Genomic DNA, 18,081 nt, shown 5'->3' with positions numbered 1-18,081 from the left:
TGCATATCAAGATGTCAAATTGAAAAGATACTTTATTCAGAAATCCACATTGCATTGCATGTAAAGGTAATGTTTTTTCTTGACACATTAATATTTACAACTCACTATCAGTGGCATAAGCTTCTGAATTAATCTTGAACTTTGAGTCCAAGTAAAGAATATTTCACTAAATAATCTGATCATCCTGATTCACTATAAATGCATCCTGAGTTGTAGTGACAATTTTTATAACTAGGTAAAAAGAGTCCTTGAAAACAGAGTTGTATCATTAATTTTTTTCTTTTTAATTTTCTGAGTTTTTTTAAGCCACTAATATATAATTCTATAATTTACTTTTCTTGCTTTCTAATTATATTTCGTCTTAGAAAATTAATCAACAAGTTCTTGTTTCTCATCTCATATTTGACTTTTTCATTGTTCTTTGTGATATGGGGATATTCTGATTATATAAAGTTTCTTACAACCTTTTACTAAGTTATAATTCCTCAGTAAACAGACTATTACAAGATGATTATTAAAAAATACTTTCCTTAGAAGTGGACCTTCTAACATTTATTTAACTCAGGAATACAGGATATGGGTAAAATCTTGCTGAAAATTTGAACTAATTTTGGGAATACATAGAATTGTAGGATACATTAAAGAAACGTACTTTCATTTATATACAACTGGACTAACTATGTATTATCAAAGAGAGGGCCATTTGTAAATACACTCGTGAATTAATAGGTAAATATATATTTAACAAAACAGTAGTCATCAATGTGTGCTTTCAGAATATTTGAAAAAATGTTGTTTAAGGTGGTAATATCTTCCCCTTTATCTTGATGATGCTATTATTATGTAAAATAAAACATAGTAGCTTACACACTAAAGATAACCAGCACATAATAAGTTGTGCATTTTTTCACTTTATGTATATTTCAGAAGTCCATATATAAAAGTTTATTAGTTGCTTTTTGAAAGCAAATTTGAAAAATTGTTAAAAGATTTTTTTGATAAGTTAGTGAATATAATCAGATCAGTATCTGATTTATTCCTCAGTATGAATAACAAGTTTTACAATTTTTTTTTTTTTTTTTTGCGGTACGTGGGCCTCTCACTTTTGTGGCCTCTCCTGTTGCGGAGCACAGGCTCCGGACGTGTAGGCTCAGTGACCATGGCTCACGGGTCCAGCCGCTCCGCAGCATGTGGGACCTTCCCGGACCGGGGCACGAACCCGTGTCCCCTGCATCGGCAGGCAGACTCTCAACCACTGCGCCACCAAGGAAGCCCAGTTTTACAATTTTTTAATTTCAGTTTTTAAATTCTAAAATGCTTCTCTTTTGTTGGGGAGAGAATTAAGGTTATAGTTATTCTCCTGTAATAGTATTAACTAATTAAGCATTATTAACAGATGATGCTCTACTGTGCTCTACACTAAAATTATCCAATTCAAAAATGCTCCTGACTTTGAATTCTAGGCACTAACATTGAGATGTATAGGTAACACGAGCACAGAAGATAGATATTTTATCTCATGTAAGACAGATGTGTTTTTTCTTTTAATTTCTCTATAATCTCTGACACATTTTATTTTTTGTCGTCTTTTGAATTTTTATGCATAGAAGAGAAAGCATTTAAAGTATTTGCCAGCAGTATGCTTCCATTATATTTCTTTTCTTCTAAAGAAAGAAAATATTGAATTTATTTTTACTCAGTCTTACAAGTAGTTTCAGAAATCTGTAACAGAACTGTATATATTTTTACCAGACCAACCTGCTGTTCCAGGTGTGACTAATTTAAAAGAACGCAAAATCTCTAATTGAATTTTAGTATATTTATAAATAATCTGTTTATATTGCATTTATATAAGGACGCCAGGTGGTTTTCTTTTTTTCACGACTGAGTCAGTTAAAACCGAAAGACTCTTATAACTATACCTATTAGACAGAATTTTTAGATGTGTTGAAACAAGATGTGTTGAAACCTTAAAACAAGGTTGTTTTAAGATCTAAATTAGAAAAATGTAAAAAAAGATCTAAATATAGTATAATTTAAAACATCTTGTAGGACTTCCCACAAGTGGGAAGTGGCTAAGACTTTGTGCTCCCAATGCAGGGGGCCTGGGTTCAATCTCTGGTCAGGGAACTAGATCCCACATGCTGCAACTAAGAGTTCGCATGCCTCAACTAAAGATCCCTAACGCAGTAATGAAGATCCTGTGAGCCGCAACTAAGACCTGGTGCAGCCAAATAAATAAATAAATATTTAAAAATAAATAAATAAAACATTTTGTGTGTTTCAAGCTACTGTTAGTTGAGGTATCTAAGAAAACAAAAATTCTTCAGCTTCAGTATCTTCTGAGCTCCCAATATGGATATGTACATTTAAGTTTGTTTAACGTTATTTCTGAGGACTTTGGATTTTATTTATGATTGTATAATGAGAGTTAATACTTAAGGAAATCATAGTTCTTAGTTTAAACTTGGATCTGAGAAATTTTCTGGGATAACTTGGCATGTCATCTAGTCAGTAAGTGAATAATCATATTTAAATTTTGTTTTGCTGGTAATTTATTCCAGTTTCATCTGGCTAAATTGCTGCCCTTTTCATCTCCTTAGCGCATTAAAGAGGAAAAACAAGAATCTGAATTTCTACCATCAGCTGGAGGAACATTTAACATCTCCATCAGTGGGGGTAAGAATCTGTTGGTTTTGATTTCTAATTTCTTTTAACCATTTGAAAGCAAATAGTCCCTGAGTTTAAGTTAGAAACATTTTGTCACAGGTGGTAGAGGGTTGAAAAGAACTCAGTTATCATTTAGTACATGTAATCACTACCTTAAAAATGATGGTATGATCTGAAACCTATGTGATAGAAACTGTAAATGATCTTTATTATTACATTTTAGGCAATCTGGAAAATATGTTATTTTACCTGATTTTACTTATATGTATCTCAGTATATTTCCATAGGTATCAACAGTTTGTGTTAGAAATTAATCCACCAGTAATATTCAGAAATCAGCATTGTGTTCTCCATTGTGTGTGTATGTAAAAATTCATAGGTGTAGTGTTTTTTTCTTGTAACAAAAAACTTTAACTTGGGTGTGTTATTTCTTTATTGCAGATATTGATGGTTTAATTACTCAGGCTTTGCTGACGGGTAACTTTGAGAGTGCTGTTGACCTTTGTTTACATGATAACCGCATGGCTGATGCCATTATATTGGCCATAGCAGGTGGACAAGAACTCTTGGCTCGAACCCAGAAAAAGTACTTTGCAAAATCCCAAAGCAAAATTACCAGGGTATGTTATTTTAAAAATAAACAAACAGCAGCATTTGTTTATAAAAGCAAAGCACTCTTATTATAGATAATTGAGATTCAGATAACAGTAAAGAACAAAAAACCCATCCATAATTCCTTGACCCAGAAATAGTCATTGTTGATAGCTTGGCATGATTATCCCAGTTTTTGTTGTTTACATATATAATATTTTAAATGAAATATTTTTATTGTAGAAAAGTTAGAACATAGAAAATGTTAAAGATAATAATTTTAATACCCCCTAATTCTTCCATCAGATTGGTACATATCCTTTTGTATCTCTTTCTATGTATTTGTAGAATTTTTAAAAACAATCAATTATACAGGTATATATGTGTGTGGTTTTATGTATAAATATTGTCACTTACATTGTAATCATTTTCCTGTAACATTTAAAGATTCTTACAAAAATTTTTAAATTGCTCTATAATATTCTATAGTAGGGAGTTATTATTTCTCTTATTTGGGGATGTTTAGGTAGTTTCTAATATTTTCCTAATGTAGTTGAGATAGCAGTAAACATCTTTGTTGTGCCTAAAGATTTGTGTGAATTTCTAATTGTTTAATGAGACTGTAGTCCTAGGAATGGAATTTCTGGTGCAGAGGGTCTGTACATTTTTAAGCCCCTGCTTGATGATATTAAATTTCTTTCCATGAAAGTTGTCCCAGTGTTCAGTCCCAGCAGCTTTGGTTGCTGTCGGTGTCCCCAGCCTTGTCTTGTGTCACTCCCTCCCCTGTTATCTTTTAGCCACACTGGCTGCCTTTCAGTTCCTTACACACTCCATGTGCCTTTCTCTCCCAGGACTTTGCCCTTAGTGTTCCATTGGTCAGCAGTGTTTTTTCCTTCTCGATGAAATTAATTCTGACTTCATATCTTAAATGTCTATATGCTCAGAAAGCTTTTCCTGATCCATCAGACTAAAAGGCATGTCCTCCTGTTAAATGTTTTGGTAACACCCTATAGTTCTCCTTCTCAGCATTTTATAAAACATGTTAGTGTGATTTTGTTGTTGTTGAGGAAAATATCTTTTATGTCAGTTGGTTTAAGGATATACTTCGCTTTGCTGCTACTTTATTTTTCATGAAATACTGTGAGTAGTAGTTTTGAAAGATTGATTGATTAGCCAGAGTTAATTTTTATCAATATACCAAAAGCTTTTAATTCTCCTTTTGTTTTCCTTTCCTAAGCTAATTACTGCAGTAGTGATGAAGAACTGGAAAGAGATTGTCGAGTCTTGTGATCTTAAAAATTGGAGAGAGGCTTTAGCTGCAGTATTGACTTATGCTAAGCCAGATGAATTTTCTGCCCTTTGTGGTAAGAAAATGAGCTTTATATTTATATTATGTATATGGCGTGGTATATTGTAAATAAAATTAATGGCAGATTTTATTTAGAAATTTTTGTAAACCTACTAATAACAGATAAGAAAACGAAGCTCTCATTTGAATGCTTTTCTCAGTTATTATTAACTGCGTTGCTTCTCCATACCTACTAGTCATTTTTTAAAATAATATTATTTAATGATATTGGTTTCAGACAGACCAAACTGAGACTCTTGCTTCTGCCACTAACTAGCTATATGACGTAGGAAAAATTAATTTCTAAGTCTTATCATATGTAAAATGGCACATAATCAGCTCTCACTTAATAAATGTTAGCTTGATAAAATTAATAATTATAACATTTGAGTAGAAATTACCATTAAAGGCCATGACTGAACTGATGACTAAGGAATAGTATTCATTATGTACAAGAACAGAAGCTTTAGGCGGCTAGTATAAAAATGAACAACCTTGAAAGTTTTATGAGAATGTAAAACTTACAAGATATTAACTTTCTATCATAAATAATTTAGAGTAGTCTAGCTATCATTGATGTTTATTCCAAATGTGCCATATTTTAGTCCACTGCTTACAAAAGCACCAGACATGATGAAATGCAGTTAAATGTTCATTAGGATTTTTCTGTTCAAATATTTTTCCCACTTTTAATTTTTTTCTAATATAATAAATATAAACCCATTCTGCAGCTAGGTATAGAATCTTGTGAAATTGTTTATTATATAAAATTTGTCACTCATTTTCCACTCATTTAACAAATAAATATTTACTGAACATTTACATGACAGTGATTTTATTTCTGCCTGCTACTCATTGGTTATGAAGTTTGATCCATACCTCTGAAAATATTATTGGGCTGCTCATGACCTCATATACAGATTGCCTTGTATATAATCTTATTTGTTTTCCTCTTGATCTATAGATCTTTTGGGAACCAGGCTTGAAAGTGAAGGTGATAGCCTCCTGCAGACTCAGGCATGTCTCTGCTATATTTGTGCAGGGAATGTAGAGAAACTAGTTGCATGTTGGACTAAAGCTCAAGATGGAAGCAATCCTTTGTCCCTTCAGGTTAGTATCTTTGAAACAAAAGGTGCTTCCTTTCTAGTACTGTCTTTCACCCTATTTATATTCTAGAGATTGATTTGTTCCAGAAGTTCATTGCTTTCACCCTACTTAATTATGTTTTAGAATCTCTTTTGCTGGATAATTATGTGTATTTATTGCTATGTTTGGAGAGGCAGAGTTTGAGATGATGGGATGGTAAAATGGGAATGCAACTGTTTGTGAGAACCAAGTTGTGATATGGTAGTTACTGAGGGAAGTAGGTGGCAAGAGCATGAAAACAGCCATAGAGTTTACCTCTTTTCCTCCTGCTCCTTTCTCTGCCTCCAGTGATCCTGTGTGCCTTGGGCAAAGAAACGGTGTGAGGTAAGGAATGGGAGGGGTCCCCAGTACCAATGGGCAGTCTTCATGGTTCGGGGAAAATGAAAGTAAGAGGTAAATGGGATCCCGTGCAGCACTAAATACATGGGCAAGAGAGGAAGTGAAAAATGTGGGGACTATTCTCTGGCGCTGAGTAACTATATATTTAGATTTTTTTATTCCTAAGCAGTTAGTCAGCAGTCTCAAGAAATTTCAGTCTAATGTTTCTTTTTGCCTCTGCAGAGAGATTTTCTCAGTATGGTTGTTGCTTTAAAGATCACTATTGAAACCAAAAGTCTTGTAGGAATCAAGGTTTTTCCTTCTAAGTGCTTCTGAGAGAAAACACACTTGTTTTCACACTTCTGGATTGGTGTACTTATGAAGGGCAGATGGGATACTCTTGTACTTTATACCTGAAGCATAGCTCTCTAGTGTTGAAAGAATAGGTATTGAAGAGCATTATGAGAAACTTCGGGTTGAAATGCTAAGCCTGTTTGGAGGCTTAGTAGTACTATTTTTATAGTATACATAGTATAATAGTATAATATTTCCTCTTATATATTCTGGTAACCCTGTTTCTGCCTTCAGACATCAGCCTGTCACTTTCACTTTGGATATTTGCCTGTTTTAGCTCAGGAGACAAGTCTCTGGCAATTTAAGGATGTTTGGGAGAAGATGGTAACCTATTCCTTAACCATGAGTAGGAGACCTTCCTCCTCGCTTTTTCAGTTACCTAGATGGTGGTCAGCTCTTGCAGACCTTCTTAATATTGGTGATAATAGGTACCGTACTTTTGGTAGGCTTTGGAAATCTTAGTAACTCCTTCTCTTTTCCTGCTTCCTCTCAGTATACATCTTGGTATCATTGTCTGTTTCTCCTTCACTCTCCTTTCTTTTTCTCATTTAGGATCTGATTGAGAAAGTTGTCATCCTGCGAAAAGCTGTACAACTCACCCAAGCCATGGACACTAATACTGTAGGAGTTCTTTTGGCTGAGAAGATGAGTCAGTATGCCAATTTGTTGGCAGCCCAGGGCAGTATTGCTGCAGCCCTGGCTTTTCTTCCTGATAACACCAACCAGGTAATTAGAACTGGCCATTTTTCTTCTTTGAATATGTGAGTAAGATGAGTTCAGTAGATAGCACTCAGTATGAAACATAAATGTACTAGTAGGTGGAATGATTTGGAGCAGTTGAATTTCTGTCACCTAATAGGTGAATATTATTGACACGTCTTCAAGGGTAATTTCAGGTGTATTCAAGTATTCAAGGCAGAGAAAACTACATCATATTCCTAATTTAGTGTCCTTATTTGGTGTGCAGTAAAACTTGGGCTTTTTCATGATACTTGTTTCAATTCAATAAGTGACTGAATATGTAGTGATGAATAGGATTGCCAAGATCCTTTCCCTGAGGGAGTTTCCAAACTCAAAATGATAACAAGTATACATGGGATTCCAAAGTGATAAGGACAATGATAGAGGTAGTGGGAGCACAGAAGAGGGAAATCTAAACCCAATAGTGCAGCATGGGTGGAAGCTGGGGTGGGGAGTGAGGAAGATTTTCCACAAGTAGGATATTTCTGCATTGTGTATCTGCTAGAGCTTAATTCGGAGGCTTTTCTTATTTCTGTACTTTTTGTTCTAAACTTTATTCTGTTTTTGACGAAATTTTTTAGTTAATTGTTTTCAGTATTTTGTCTGTTCTAGGGAATTGTCAGTAAATTTCATTGAGTAATTTCATTGAGTAAAAATACTTTTATCTGTGTTCCAGGACTGTGGAGGTATGACTCTCTAGTTGGTTTTGTATACACTTATATGTAGGATCCAGCTCATGTCTTTCCGAATTGTTAATGAGAATATTAAGTAGAATAGAGACAAAGTCTTTATCTTTATAATGACTTTGGTATAATAGTTTTATAGGATTTTTTACTTAATAAGGTCTTATTATTATATTGAAGTATAAGACCCTTTATCTTAAGACTAACTTACTCTAAGACCTTTAGACCTTCTGGCCTGAGAATTAAACTCTTTATTTTTAATACTGTTTATAATCACATACATTTTCTATACATTATTCTTCATGCTTTTCTTTGGACTTTTAAAGAACAGTCTTTATGCAAAACTTGTAATTTTGACGTTACTTCCACCTATATATCTCAGTATACCCTTAGTGTTTTCTGGGGAATATTTCCTGAGACTTTGTAATATCATTATAGTATATAGTTCCCCTCCATAAAAGGCAGGTTTACCTAAGTATACCTACAAAATTTAAATGGTGTGTTTAAACCTTTAATGAATTTATAGAAATGTATAATTTTTCTAGATATTAAATGAACTCTTGCTGAAACATTTTAACACATTGCTTTTTTGTTGTTGTTTGGTAATAACTAGAACATGTATGTGGTAAACTCATACTTACTATAGATCTATATAATTATAGATCTGTGTGAGCTACCCTGAGTTTGACATCTTAACTCTTTTATTTCAAGCATCTCTTTTTTTTATTAATTTTCATGTCTTTCATAGATCACCATTTTCTTCCATCACCATCTTTAGCAGTTGATTCTCTTTTGGAGCCTTTTTTCCCTGCAGAGAAACAAAGTTGTATTTTTTCAGCTGCTTTTGTGATTTGTGAGCATTACTCAACTACAAGAGAAACAGCAAAAGAGCAGTGATGATAAGTGACATTGATCTTGCATACTACCATGTGGTAGGCATAATTCAAATCCCTGCCTCAGTTAAATTACAAGTTACACTGTATATAATGGACCTTTGGTGTCAGTCTTGAGTATTAGAAACCATGATGTCAGACCCTAATGTGCCAGGGTTTATTGCATAATATCCAGCATATGAACAAAAATCATATGAATGATCAAGCTTACTTTAAGAAGATCAACATGCTGTCATATATAGTTGGGTGAACTCTTAACAATTTGCTTTGCTTTCTTCCATTGCTTCTTATAGCCAAATATTGTGCAGCTTCGTGACAGACTTTGTAGAGCACAAGGAAATCCAGCAGGACAACAGGAGTCACCTAAAATTCCTTATGAGAGGCAGCAGCTGCCCAAGGGCAGGCCTGGACCAGTTGCTGGCCACACACAGATGCCAAGAGTTCCAGCTCAACAATATTATCCCCATGTGAGTGATATGGTCCAGATTAAGTAGGAACATTTATATATTTCAAATTGGTGGTTTTAGTTTCTTGAGTAAGAGACCAGTGATAAAACTAGACAATGTATTATTTTAATGGTTATAGTTTTTCTGATCTTGAAAATAGCACTTATGATGTTTTTAAAAATTATCCCTTTGATCTAGTCAAATAATTTACAAACTAGGTAAAATTAATTTAAGCTCTCTGGGGAGATTTCTTCTTATTTCTCCATCACTCAAACTTAAATTACACATGTACATCTGTTCTTGAAATTTTTACAATTTGATTCATCTAACAAACTGTGAGTAAAGTAGTGGGAACAATTTTGTGGGTAATTTGGTCAATTTTTTTAAACGTTTTTAGAAAATAGTCTCTTTTTAAGTATTATTTTCTGAGTCATTAGTGTGGTTTTACTATGTCTTCTGTATCAGCACAGTAAAGAGTATCCAGAATACAAACATTTTTTTGGACAACTTTATATTAGAGAAAAGTGAGTGACCAAAGGTATATGAAGTTGTAGGTCATGGGGAATGTAAAGATGATTAAATAATTTTTATTAATTAACTAATTTATTTATTAAATTAAAATTGCCAAATGGTTAGTGGCATAAAATGTGACCTCTTATTGTCTTTTACTATTTCATGTAGAAACTTATATTTCCAGACCAGCAGATAACCTTCATGTTCTTAAATAAAAAGTATATTTTCGTAAGTAATAAATGGTCTTGATCGATAACAAAGTTAGTAGGTACTCTGCCCATTTTATTTATTTATTTATTTTTGAGATGAAACCACCTCGATGGCAGTCTCTCTTATTTATTTATTTATTTATTCATTCATTTATTTTTGGCTGCGTTGGGTCTTTGCTGCTGCGTGCAGGCTCTCTCCAGCTGTGGTGAGCGGGGGCCATTCCTCGCTGTGGTGCCTGGGCTTCTCACTGTGGTGGCCTCTCCCAACGCGGAGCAGGGGCTCCAGGCACGCGGGCTCAGCAGCCGTGGCACCCAGGCTCAGCCGCTCCGCGGCACACGGGATCCTTCTGGACCAGGGCTTGAACCCGTGTCCCCTGCACTGGCAGGCGGGTTCCCAACCACTGCACCACCAGGGAAGTCCCTCTGCCCATTTTAAAATAGAACAAATTGCTGATAGAATTGATGGGGTCATTTTTACATTTTGTAGCAAAAGTAATCATAAAACCATGAAAAACTAAATTAAAAAAAATTCATGCTCTTTTGTCTATTATGCTTTTGATTGCTACTTAATCAGTATAGATTACATTTGAATATAATTATAACTGTACTACTCTGTTTTATTTTTTGGTTCATTTGACAAATATGAATTTAAGGGCCTGTCTTTATTCTCCCTGTTGAGGGTATATTGGTAAACAAAACTAAATTCCCCACTCTTGTTGCTAGACTTAGGAAGTGTATGACATGGATAGGGCAAATCAGGTGATGGCTGGGAAACTGAGAGGTGGAGAAGTCTAGCGACTAACCAGAGTTTTAAGACATAGAGCTTGAATTTGTCAGCATGGCTAGTTAATGGTTAACAGGATTGGAACTCCTAAACTAAGCACCTTGAGCTTGACCTCACTGTGTCAGAGCACTGAAGTAAGGCATTCTCTACATTGGGAGAAGAGAATATTTACTCCTTATGTCCTTGGGTTTAATCTATCTTTCTGGGAAAATGTAAAAACCTTGAAAGACTTTTATTATACTGTGACTTAGCAGTCTCATACTTTAAGAAAAGGAAAACAAATTCAGTCATAAATTACACAGTGATTTTTCTTGATTAAAGCTTATGATATGTTGAATGAGGACAGTGGCTTGTGGTTTTAAAGACATGCTTATAGGCAGGAGTAAAGGGATTTCTGAAAGGGAAGCCAACTGAGTAGGAGTTCTCCTCCTACTACAACAGCACATCTTTGCTATTAATTGTTTATATGATAGAGTTTCTTCTACAAAGATTTACTTGACAAAAAATATTCTGATGGCTTAAAAACATTTTTTTTGAAAACCTCTGGACTCCAGGGTAAGCAACATGGTGTAGTGTAGCAAACACTGGCCTGGGAATCAGGAGACCTAGAATCCGTCCTAGCTCCATCATCAACAAGTTGTATGGACTTCAGCCAGCCCCTTCATTTCTCTGGGCCTTGGTTTTCTCAATGGTAAAGGGTGGGGATTAGATTGGATGATCTTTAATATGCTCTGATTGTATGATTCTAAGCCTCATATGGAACTAACATAATTTTTGTGGCTCTAATGAAATCCGGAAAAGGGAGCTTATAGCAATATGTTTACGGATCTAATAGTAGCATGAATACAATTAGTGCTTCAAAAATCACTTTTTTACTCAATTACCTTTTTTTTTTTTTTCCAGAATGTCTTCTTTCCTTCCCTACTTACAGAACTTACCTTTTCCCACTTACTCTTGACACTTGAACGGCATTGTTCTTTCTGCTTTGATTTAGTTTTCATACTGATTTTTCTACTACCTCCCTTCCCCTGTTCTGTTATGAAAGGTGTTCTTTTCTTTTGGAATCCCAGCTACCTTGAAAGCAATTGCCTGGCTAATGTGTGCTATCTTGCTGTTCTTATTTTTTGCTTTGCATCTGGCTATTAATGCCTGTTGGGTTTTTTTTTTTCTTCTTTTAACATTTTCATGTTTTATGTTCTGTGATTGGTATTTCTTTGTTCAATTCAGGTTAGAATTGCCCCCACTGTCACTACCTGGAGTAACAAAACTCCTACCGCCCTTCCCAGCCATCCACCTGCAGCCTCTCCCTCTGATACACAGGTATATCCTTCATTATTCCTCTTTGAGCAGAATTCTGCTCACCTAAATATATAGTTATATATTCTCTACCCACCTCCCTTAAGTTCCCCTCCCCCCATCTGTCTATCTGCTTATTGCATTTTAGTGCCTTTAGGATGCAAGAAGCAGTTTTTAGCACAATTAATTTATTTTCTTATCACTCTCCTCTTCTTTTGCAGTTCTAAATTGACTTGAACTAGAAAAACATCAACCAAGGTTCTATCAATGGTTTAAATCTGATTTCACTGAATATTTTTTCCTTTCTTCTTCTTCTTCCTCCTCCTCCTCCTCTTCTTTTTTTTTTTAGCATCGTAGAGAAGATAATATCTCCTTGTAGCATTTATACTTAATATTTTCAAAGCATTAGTCGTGGATGGACTTCAGTAGAGATGGAAAATCCTAGTGACTTACTATAAATATCATAGATCCTATTTTATGAGGCTGTTAGCATCTCTTGCCATTCATTGTTATTATTACTTTGGACCTGTCTAATCTTTAAATCACACAAAATGTGTTGCTCAGAAAATGTGTCTTGAAGAAGATAGTATGCACAAAATGTAATTTTTTTACACAAAGTTTTTTTTTTTTTAATTACATTTCAAAGATTATAAATCCATCTGGTAAGATTCTTGGTTCCAAATGTAATCCTCCTTTTTACCATATTCTCATTTCCTAGGGAGAAAATCCTCCACCTCCAGGCTTCATAATGCATGGGAATGTTAATCCAAATGTTGCCACAGCTCAGCTTCCCACATCTCCCGGTCATATGCACAGCCAGGTACCACCTTATCCACAGCCACAGCGTAAGTAGTGTGACCCTGAAGTCCTGTCACAGCAGCATGTCTTGTCTTATCTAGTGTAGTAACTGTTTACTTTGAAGCTCCAAAGCCATGATCAAATCAGTTTTAACAAGTAAAGAAAGAACCATTCTGTGTAGGACTTGAGTCCTTGCTATAGCAAAGCATGGTTTCCCTGGGAGGCATCCTGAATCAACATGCTAGGAAACAGCTCCTTTGTCAGTCCATTCAGAACAGTTGGCTCTTATTCCTGAGCCTGTTAAAGCGAGTCAATTGTCCCATGATTTTGGTATAAAAAAATAGAATTTTAGAAATTATTTAGTACATATTCTTTTCCTTTAGGCAAGATGATGCAAACCATTTTTGGAAAATTGGTTCCAAGGGGCATTTGTTGTCGTCTTCCATTTATTTAATTTTTTTAGGAAACAGACTATTTTTTAGAGCAGTTTTAGGCTCACAGCAAAGTTGAGTGGAAAGTACAGGAAGTCTCGGTATACCTCCTGCCTCCGTGCACAGCCTCCCCACCACAGACATCGTGCAGCACGGTGGTCTGTTTGTTACAGTCAGTGAGCCTACACTGACTCAGCATTTTCGCTCGGAGTAGTTTATCTTAGGGTTCCCTCTTGGTGTCAGACACTCTGTGAATTTTGACAAATGTATAATAATGACCTTTCCCCTATTGGCTTTCATTTTTTTTAAGAAACTACACTTGCAAAGTAAAACATCACCTCTATTTTAAAATTTAAAATAAGCAAAAATGCAAACCTCAGAGTGGACAGTTATATGACTGAACAACTACTATAAAACACGAGGATGTTACCTAGCAAGATCTAATCTTAACGAGCGTGTTCTGTGCTCCTAAGATGTGTGTTCTTACTAAACATGAGTACAAATTTGATACAGCTTTTCACTCAGTACTCAGCGTGAAAGTGCTGTCTTCAGAGTAGGATGAGCACAGTTCTGTTAGATTCCCTCTGCAGAGGTTCATATTCTACCCATGATCACACAAAAGGTAATGGTATCTGGGTTCAGGTCTTTGCATTAAAACATTAGTTGGCTGTCTGATTGCTTATTAACCAACTTTGTACAGTGTAAGAAATATAATAATTGTGTTGTCAGGGATCATACAGAGTTGCTTATTAATCTGGAACTGTGCTCAAACCCAGAATTTGAGTAGCTGATGATTTTACTAGATGTTGGAGAAGGTATCTGATTCATAACAATAGTGCTCACCCTACAGTTGTTATGGTGGAAGAGGTCTTGAGCTGCCACCAAGCTCCCTTAACTTTTACTGTAGAGGGGACTGCTTTGGATGTGTAATTCCTGCATGGCTCCATCTGATGGCTAGTAGGTGTCACTGCAGTCTTCACAGGAACAGGATGTCTCAGAAAAGGGTCAGTCTTCTGGTTCTTGGGTCTGATGACTCAAAGATTTTCATAGCCAGCAGCAGTCTGGAGATGTCAGGGTTCAAAGACTGGGTCCAGTGACTTTTGGTATAGTTAGGGCATCCAGACTATCAAAAGCATAACCTGTTTTAAGTGGGTAATGTTTGGTTGTAGCTTATTATTAGAAGAATTGAAAATAATTTCCATAGAATGAGATAACTTTGGGTTTCTGTTGCTGTCTGAATAAATTAGTAACTAATTAAAATTTCTGTTTCTTCTCCTTGGTGTAGCTTATCAACCAGCCCAGCAGTATTCCTTCGGAACAGGGGGGTCAGCAGTGTATCGACCTCAGCAACCTGTTGCTCCTTCTGCTTCAAACGCTTACCCTAACACCCCGTACATATCTTCTGCTTCTTCCTATTCTGGGCAGTCTCAACTATACACAGCACAGCACCAGGCCTCTTCACCTACCTCCAGCTCCACTGCCTCTTTCCCTCCTCCTCCTTCCTCTGGAGCATCCTTCCAGCATGGCGGACCAGGAGCTCCACCGTCATCTTCAGCTTATGCGCTGGCTCCTGGAGCAACAGGTACACTGCCTGCTGCCGGCGAGCTGCCTGCATCCCAGAGAACAGGTCTGCGCTTGAAAGGGACTTGGTTTGGCTCCGTCTTTCATTTTTTCGTGATCACGTGGGTGGATGGAGGGGAATTATTTCTAACTGTAAACTGGGCAATGTGAGGTATTGATTTAATTGTATAACAAATTCTAAAACTATTTCTAATAGTGTGATTTTCCCATAATGAACTTTAGTTGCTAAATGAGGAAAGCTTTAGAGCTTTAAAAGGGTAAGAGCATATAATCTGCCATTGAATTTAAAATAAGCGGTAAGAAATTAGTTGGCCAGATAAGTGGGGGTTGGAACTAGATTTAATTGACACTAATTTCTTTGCCAGAGTAAAACGATGCTCTGTGTTCTTCCTGAATTTTCAGATTTTAAGAAATGAGGCTGTACAAATTTTGTAATTATGTTTGTTTGTAAAGGTGAGCAAGGATCTCGACATGTGTATTGAAAGGAAAAAAGTGAAAGAATGCAACTGTGACAGAATCTCTAAGACAGCAGAAAGTATACAGTAGTGCAGGGATTCTCTCCATTAGGACAATTCTACCCTCACAAACATTTTGGAAATTTCTAGGCATTTTTGTTGTTGTTGGCAGTATAGTTCTGCCTGAAATTTTCTAATTAAAATCATAATTTAAAATTATTTTTATAGTAAACACATATTTTATAAATTCTTTTTATCTTTCATGTTACAATTAAAGCATTCTATTAATTTTTTATAAGTAGGTAATATTATCTGATTTTCATGTTAGGATTGTAAAAGGGACCTCAGAAGTATTACAAAAAGAGATCAGTGAATCAGGGCAAGAACCACTAACATAGTAAAGAATTCAGACTTTGGAATCAGACTTCCTGTGTTTGTATGACAGCTTCACTCCTTTCTAGTTATGTGACCTTGAGTAAGTTACTTAACTTTAAGCCTCAGTTTCCTCATAATAATAATAGTATGTACTGATAAGCTTATGAAGAGATTGAATGCATTAGTACATTGAGAGCATTTGGGGACAGTGACTGCAAAGTTAGCTGTGATAACACATCGCTCAAAATTAGAGCTCTGTTCCTTTTTTTTTTTGTCCCTGCTTTAATGTATACTTGTTACTAAGGGTATTTGAAAATAGTTTTCTTTTCAGATTATAATTGATGGTTTTAAACTAGAGGGGCAAAACAGGAGTGAGTCTTGCTTTCTAATACTGAAGTTATTCCTGGAAGTCCAGTATATGTTGTTCTCTTTTTATCTGCTAAGTAGTAGCTTTAATAACTGAAAACACTGAACATATAATAGGATTTATTGAGGAAGTATTTTTTTTCTTGGAAGTCTTATGGATCCAGAATTATACACATATCTCCTTCTCTTTTCTTTGATATATAATATTAAAGTCCAAAGTACCAAAAATCATACACACAACATGTATCAGCCTTTACTGCACAAATAAAATTTGTATAATTTTCAATACAGATATTTCAATAGGTTGATATTTAGAGAGGAGTGTTAATTCAATTGTAGAGTTCAAAAAATTACCTTTTAAAACCTGGATGAGTGAAAGCAGTATATATTCTGAATAGTTGGGTAATAGCTTGAGTGAAAGATGGATTCAAGTAAATCCCCACATAAGAAAGTGGTACAGTGAAGTAGGAAAGTGAATTATCATTTATTGAACATACATTGGACATGTACCAGCACTGCCATATATTTTCTTTTTTCTCATAACCATGAGAAATAGGAATAATTATTTTTTTAAAAATTGCCATGAGGAAGCTTGAGTTTCCTAGGGTTATGTATAATGTTTTCATGATTGCACAGTGATAGTCTCCAAGTTGAGATACAACTGAGATACCCCAGTCTCTCAGTCTTCAGAGCCCATGTTCATTATTCTTTACCAGATAGTCTAGTCCTGATGAAAGGGGTAGAAATAGCTATCAGTGTTGGAATTACAGAAACATTTAGCATCACTATTTTAAGCATTTGTTACTTCATCATCTAAGTTAGATATTTGCATGGGTATTTTTTTCCTCCTTAAGCTAAAGGGCATTTGGCCATATAATAAAGTCTTTGCTTATGTACAAAGTAACAGTGTTCTAACCTGGCTGAGAAGCAGAGTAACTAATAGGAAGATGAAGCCATACATTTTTCAATACTCAGCATGCACTAAGCTAGCTGCTTTGTTACCTCTTGCATGTTAGTAGTCCCTGTATTTTAATTAACAGTTAGAGCTTTACCTTATTTTTATTTTTTGATTTCCTAAAAAGTTTGCTTAGGTTATACAGATAACTGTGACTAAAAGTTTTATCTTTGTCCTAATATGTCTTAGATTATTATATCATGGTTTTCTACGGGACTTGGAAATTCCTCTTATCCGGTGGATTCTTCTTGATAGACAGTAGGATTTTCAAGCCCTGTAACTATTAGTGAAACAAAAAATTATGTGCCCACTGCTCAGAGAAACTCATGTTGCAATCATCAAAACATTCATTCAGTAAATTCTTAATGAGAATCTGTTCAGTCTATAATCAGAATTATTCTAGGCACAGGTAGGAAGGCAGAAAAGTACAGTACATTTCTAGTGAACAGCACATAGCTTTGTTGTAAGTTGGAACATAAAATTTGTATTGGGGCCAAATTTTGGAAAACATTAAATGTCAGGGCAAGAAATTTACACTTCATACAGTAAGAAGAAAAATTCTAGTGGAGGAGTTTGAACTACTGAGAGGCATGGTCAAAGTGGTACTTTAGGGAGGTTAATCCGGAGCTGGTTCTGCAAAACAGATTGTGAGCAGCATGGCAGAATCAGAGGCAAGGAAAAGAGGCTGTCTCCAAGTTCCATGTATAAAGTGCTAACAGCCTAAGTTAGTATAGTGCAACATGTTTCAGTGGTGGCAGCACAAAAAGCAGGAAGTTTTCCTAGCTCTACTGTCCAGGATAAGTAAGATACTGCTGGTATCCCCCCACCTTTTTTTTTTGGTCCCTGGTTTAATGTATACTAGTTACTAAGGAAGAGCACTTTCAAATGTGAAGGCCCAAGAAGTTTACTTAGAAAAATTTTCTGATAAAATGACAAGCTCTCATGAAGCTGTTTTTGAGTAAACAGTATTGATTTCGTTAAACAATGGAAAATTTAATTTGGGTCTATATATATATATATATATATAGTCTTGTGCTCCTTCACATAGAAGAGTCTTGAAGGGGCATAATATTGCATATTTTCGTGAAACAGTGTGCTGAAAAGAAAATTTTTTTTTTAATTTTCATA

The 18,081-nt window shown here is 35.2% G+C and overlaps 1 protein-coding gene across 19 annotated transcripts in view; it reads left to right on the top strand.

The window, feature by feature from the left end:
* The window catches only part of SEC31A (SEC31 homolog A, COPII coat complex component), a 74,569-nt gene that overhangs the window by 40,415 nt on the left and 16,073 nt on the right, over positions 1 to 18,081 (top strand). For 14 of the 19 annotated variants that reach the window (XM_079919554.1, XM_079919551.1, XM_079919549.1 and 11 more), the window contains 8 exons: positions 2,604 to 2,679; positions 3,112 to 3,290; positions 4,499 to 4,625; positions 5,574 to 5,719; positions 6,980 to 7,153; positions 9,038 to 9,211; positions 12,711 to 12,837; positions 14,507 to 14,848. In XM_079919554.1, coding sequence (XP_079775680.1) covers positions 2,604 to 2,679; positions 3,112 to 3,290; positions 4,499 to 4,625; positions 5,574 to 5,719; positions 6,980 to 7,153; positions 9,038 to 9,211; positions 12,711 to 12,837; positions 14,507 to 14,848 — 1,345 coding nt within the window. The remainder of the gene's footprint in view (positions 1 to 2,603; positions 2,680 to 3,111; positions 3,291 to 4,498; positions 4,626 to 5,573; positions 5,720 to 6,979; positions 7,154 to 9,037; positions 9,212 to 12,710; positions 12,838 to 14,506; positions 14,849 to 18,081) is intronic. The other 5 variants (XM_079919547.1, XM_079919542.1, XM_079919540.1 and 2 more) reach the window with 2 other exon arrangements.

Source organism: Stenella coeruleoalba, assembly GCF_951394435.1.
Source record: "Stenella coeruleoalba genome assembly, chromosome: 4".
NCBI classification, from domain to species: Eukaryota; Metazoa; Chordata; class Mammalia; order Artiodactyla; family Delphinidae; genus Stenella; species Stenella coeruleoalba.
Note: the sequence above shows the minus strand (reverse complement) of the source record. Positions and strands in the feature narration are given on the sequence as shown.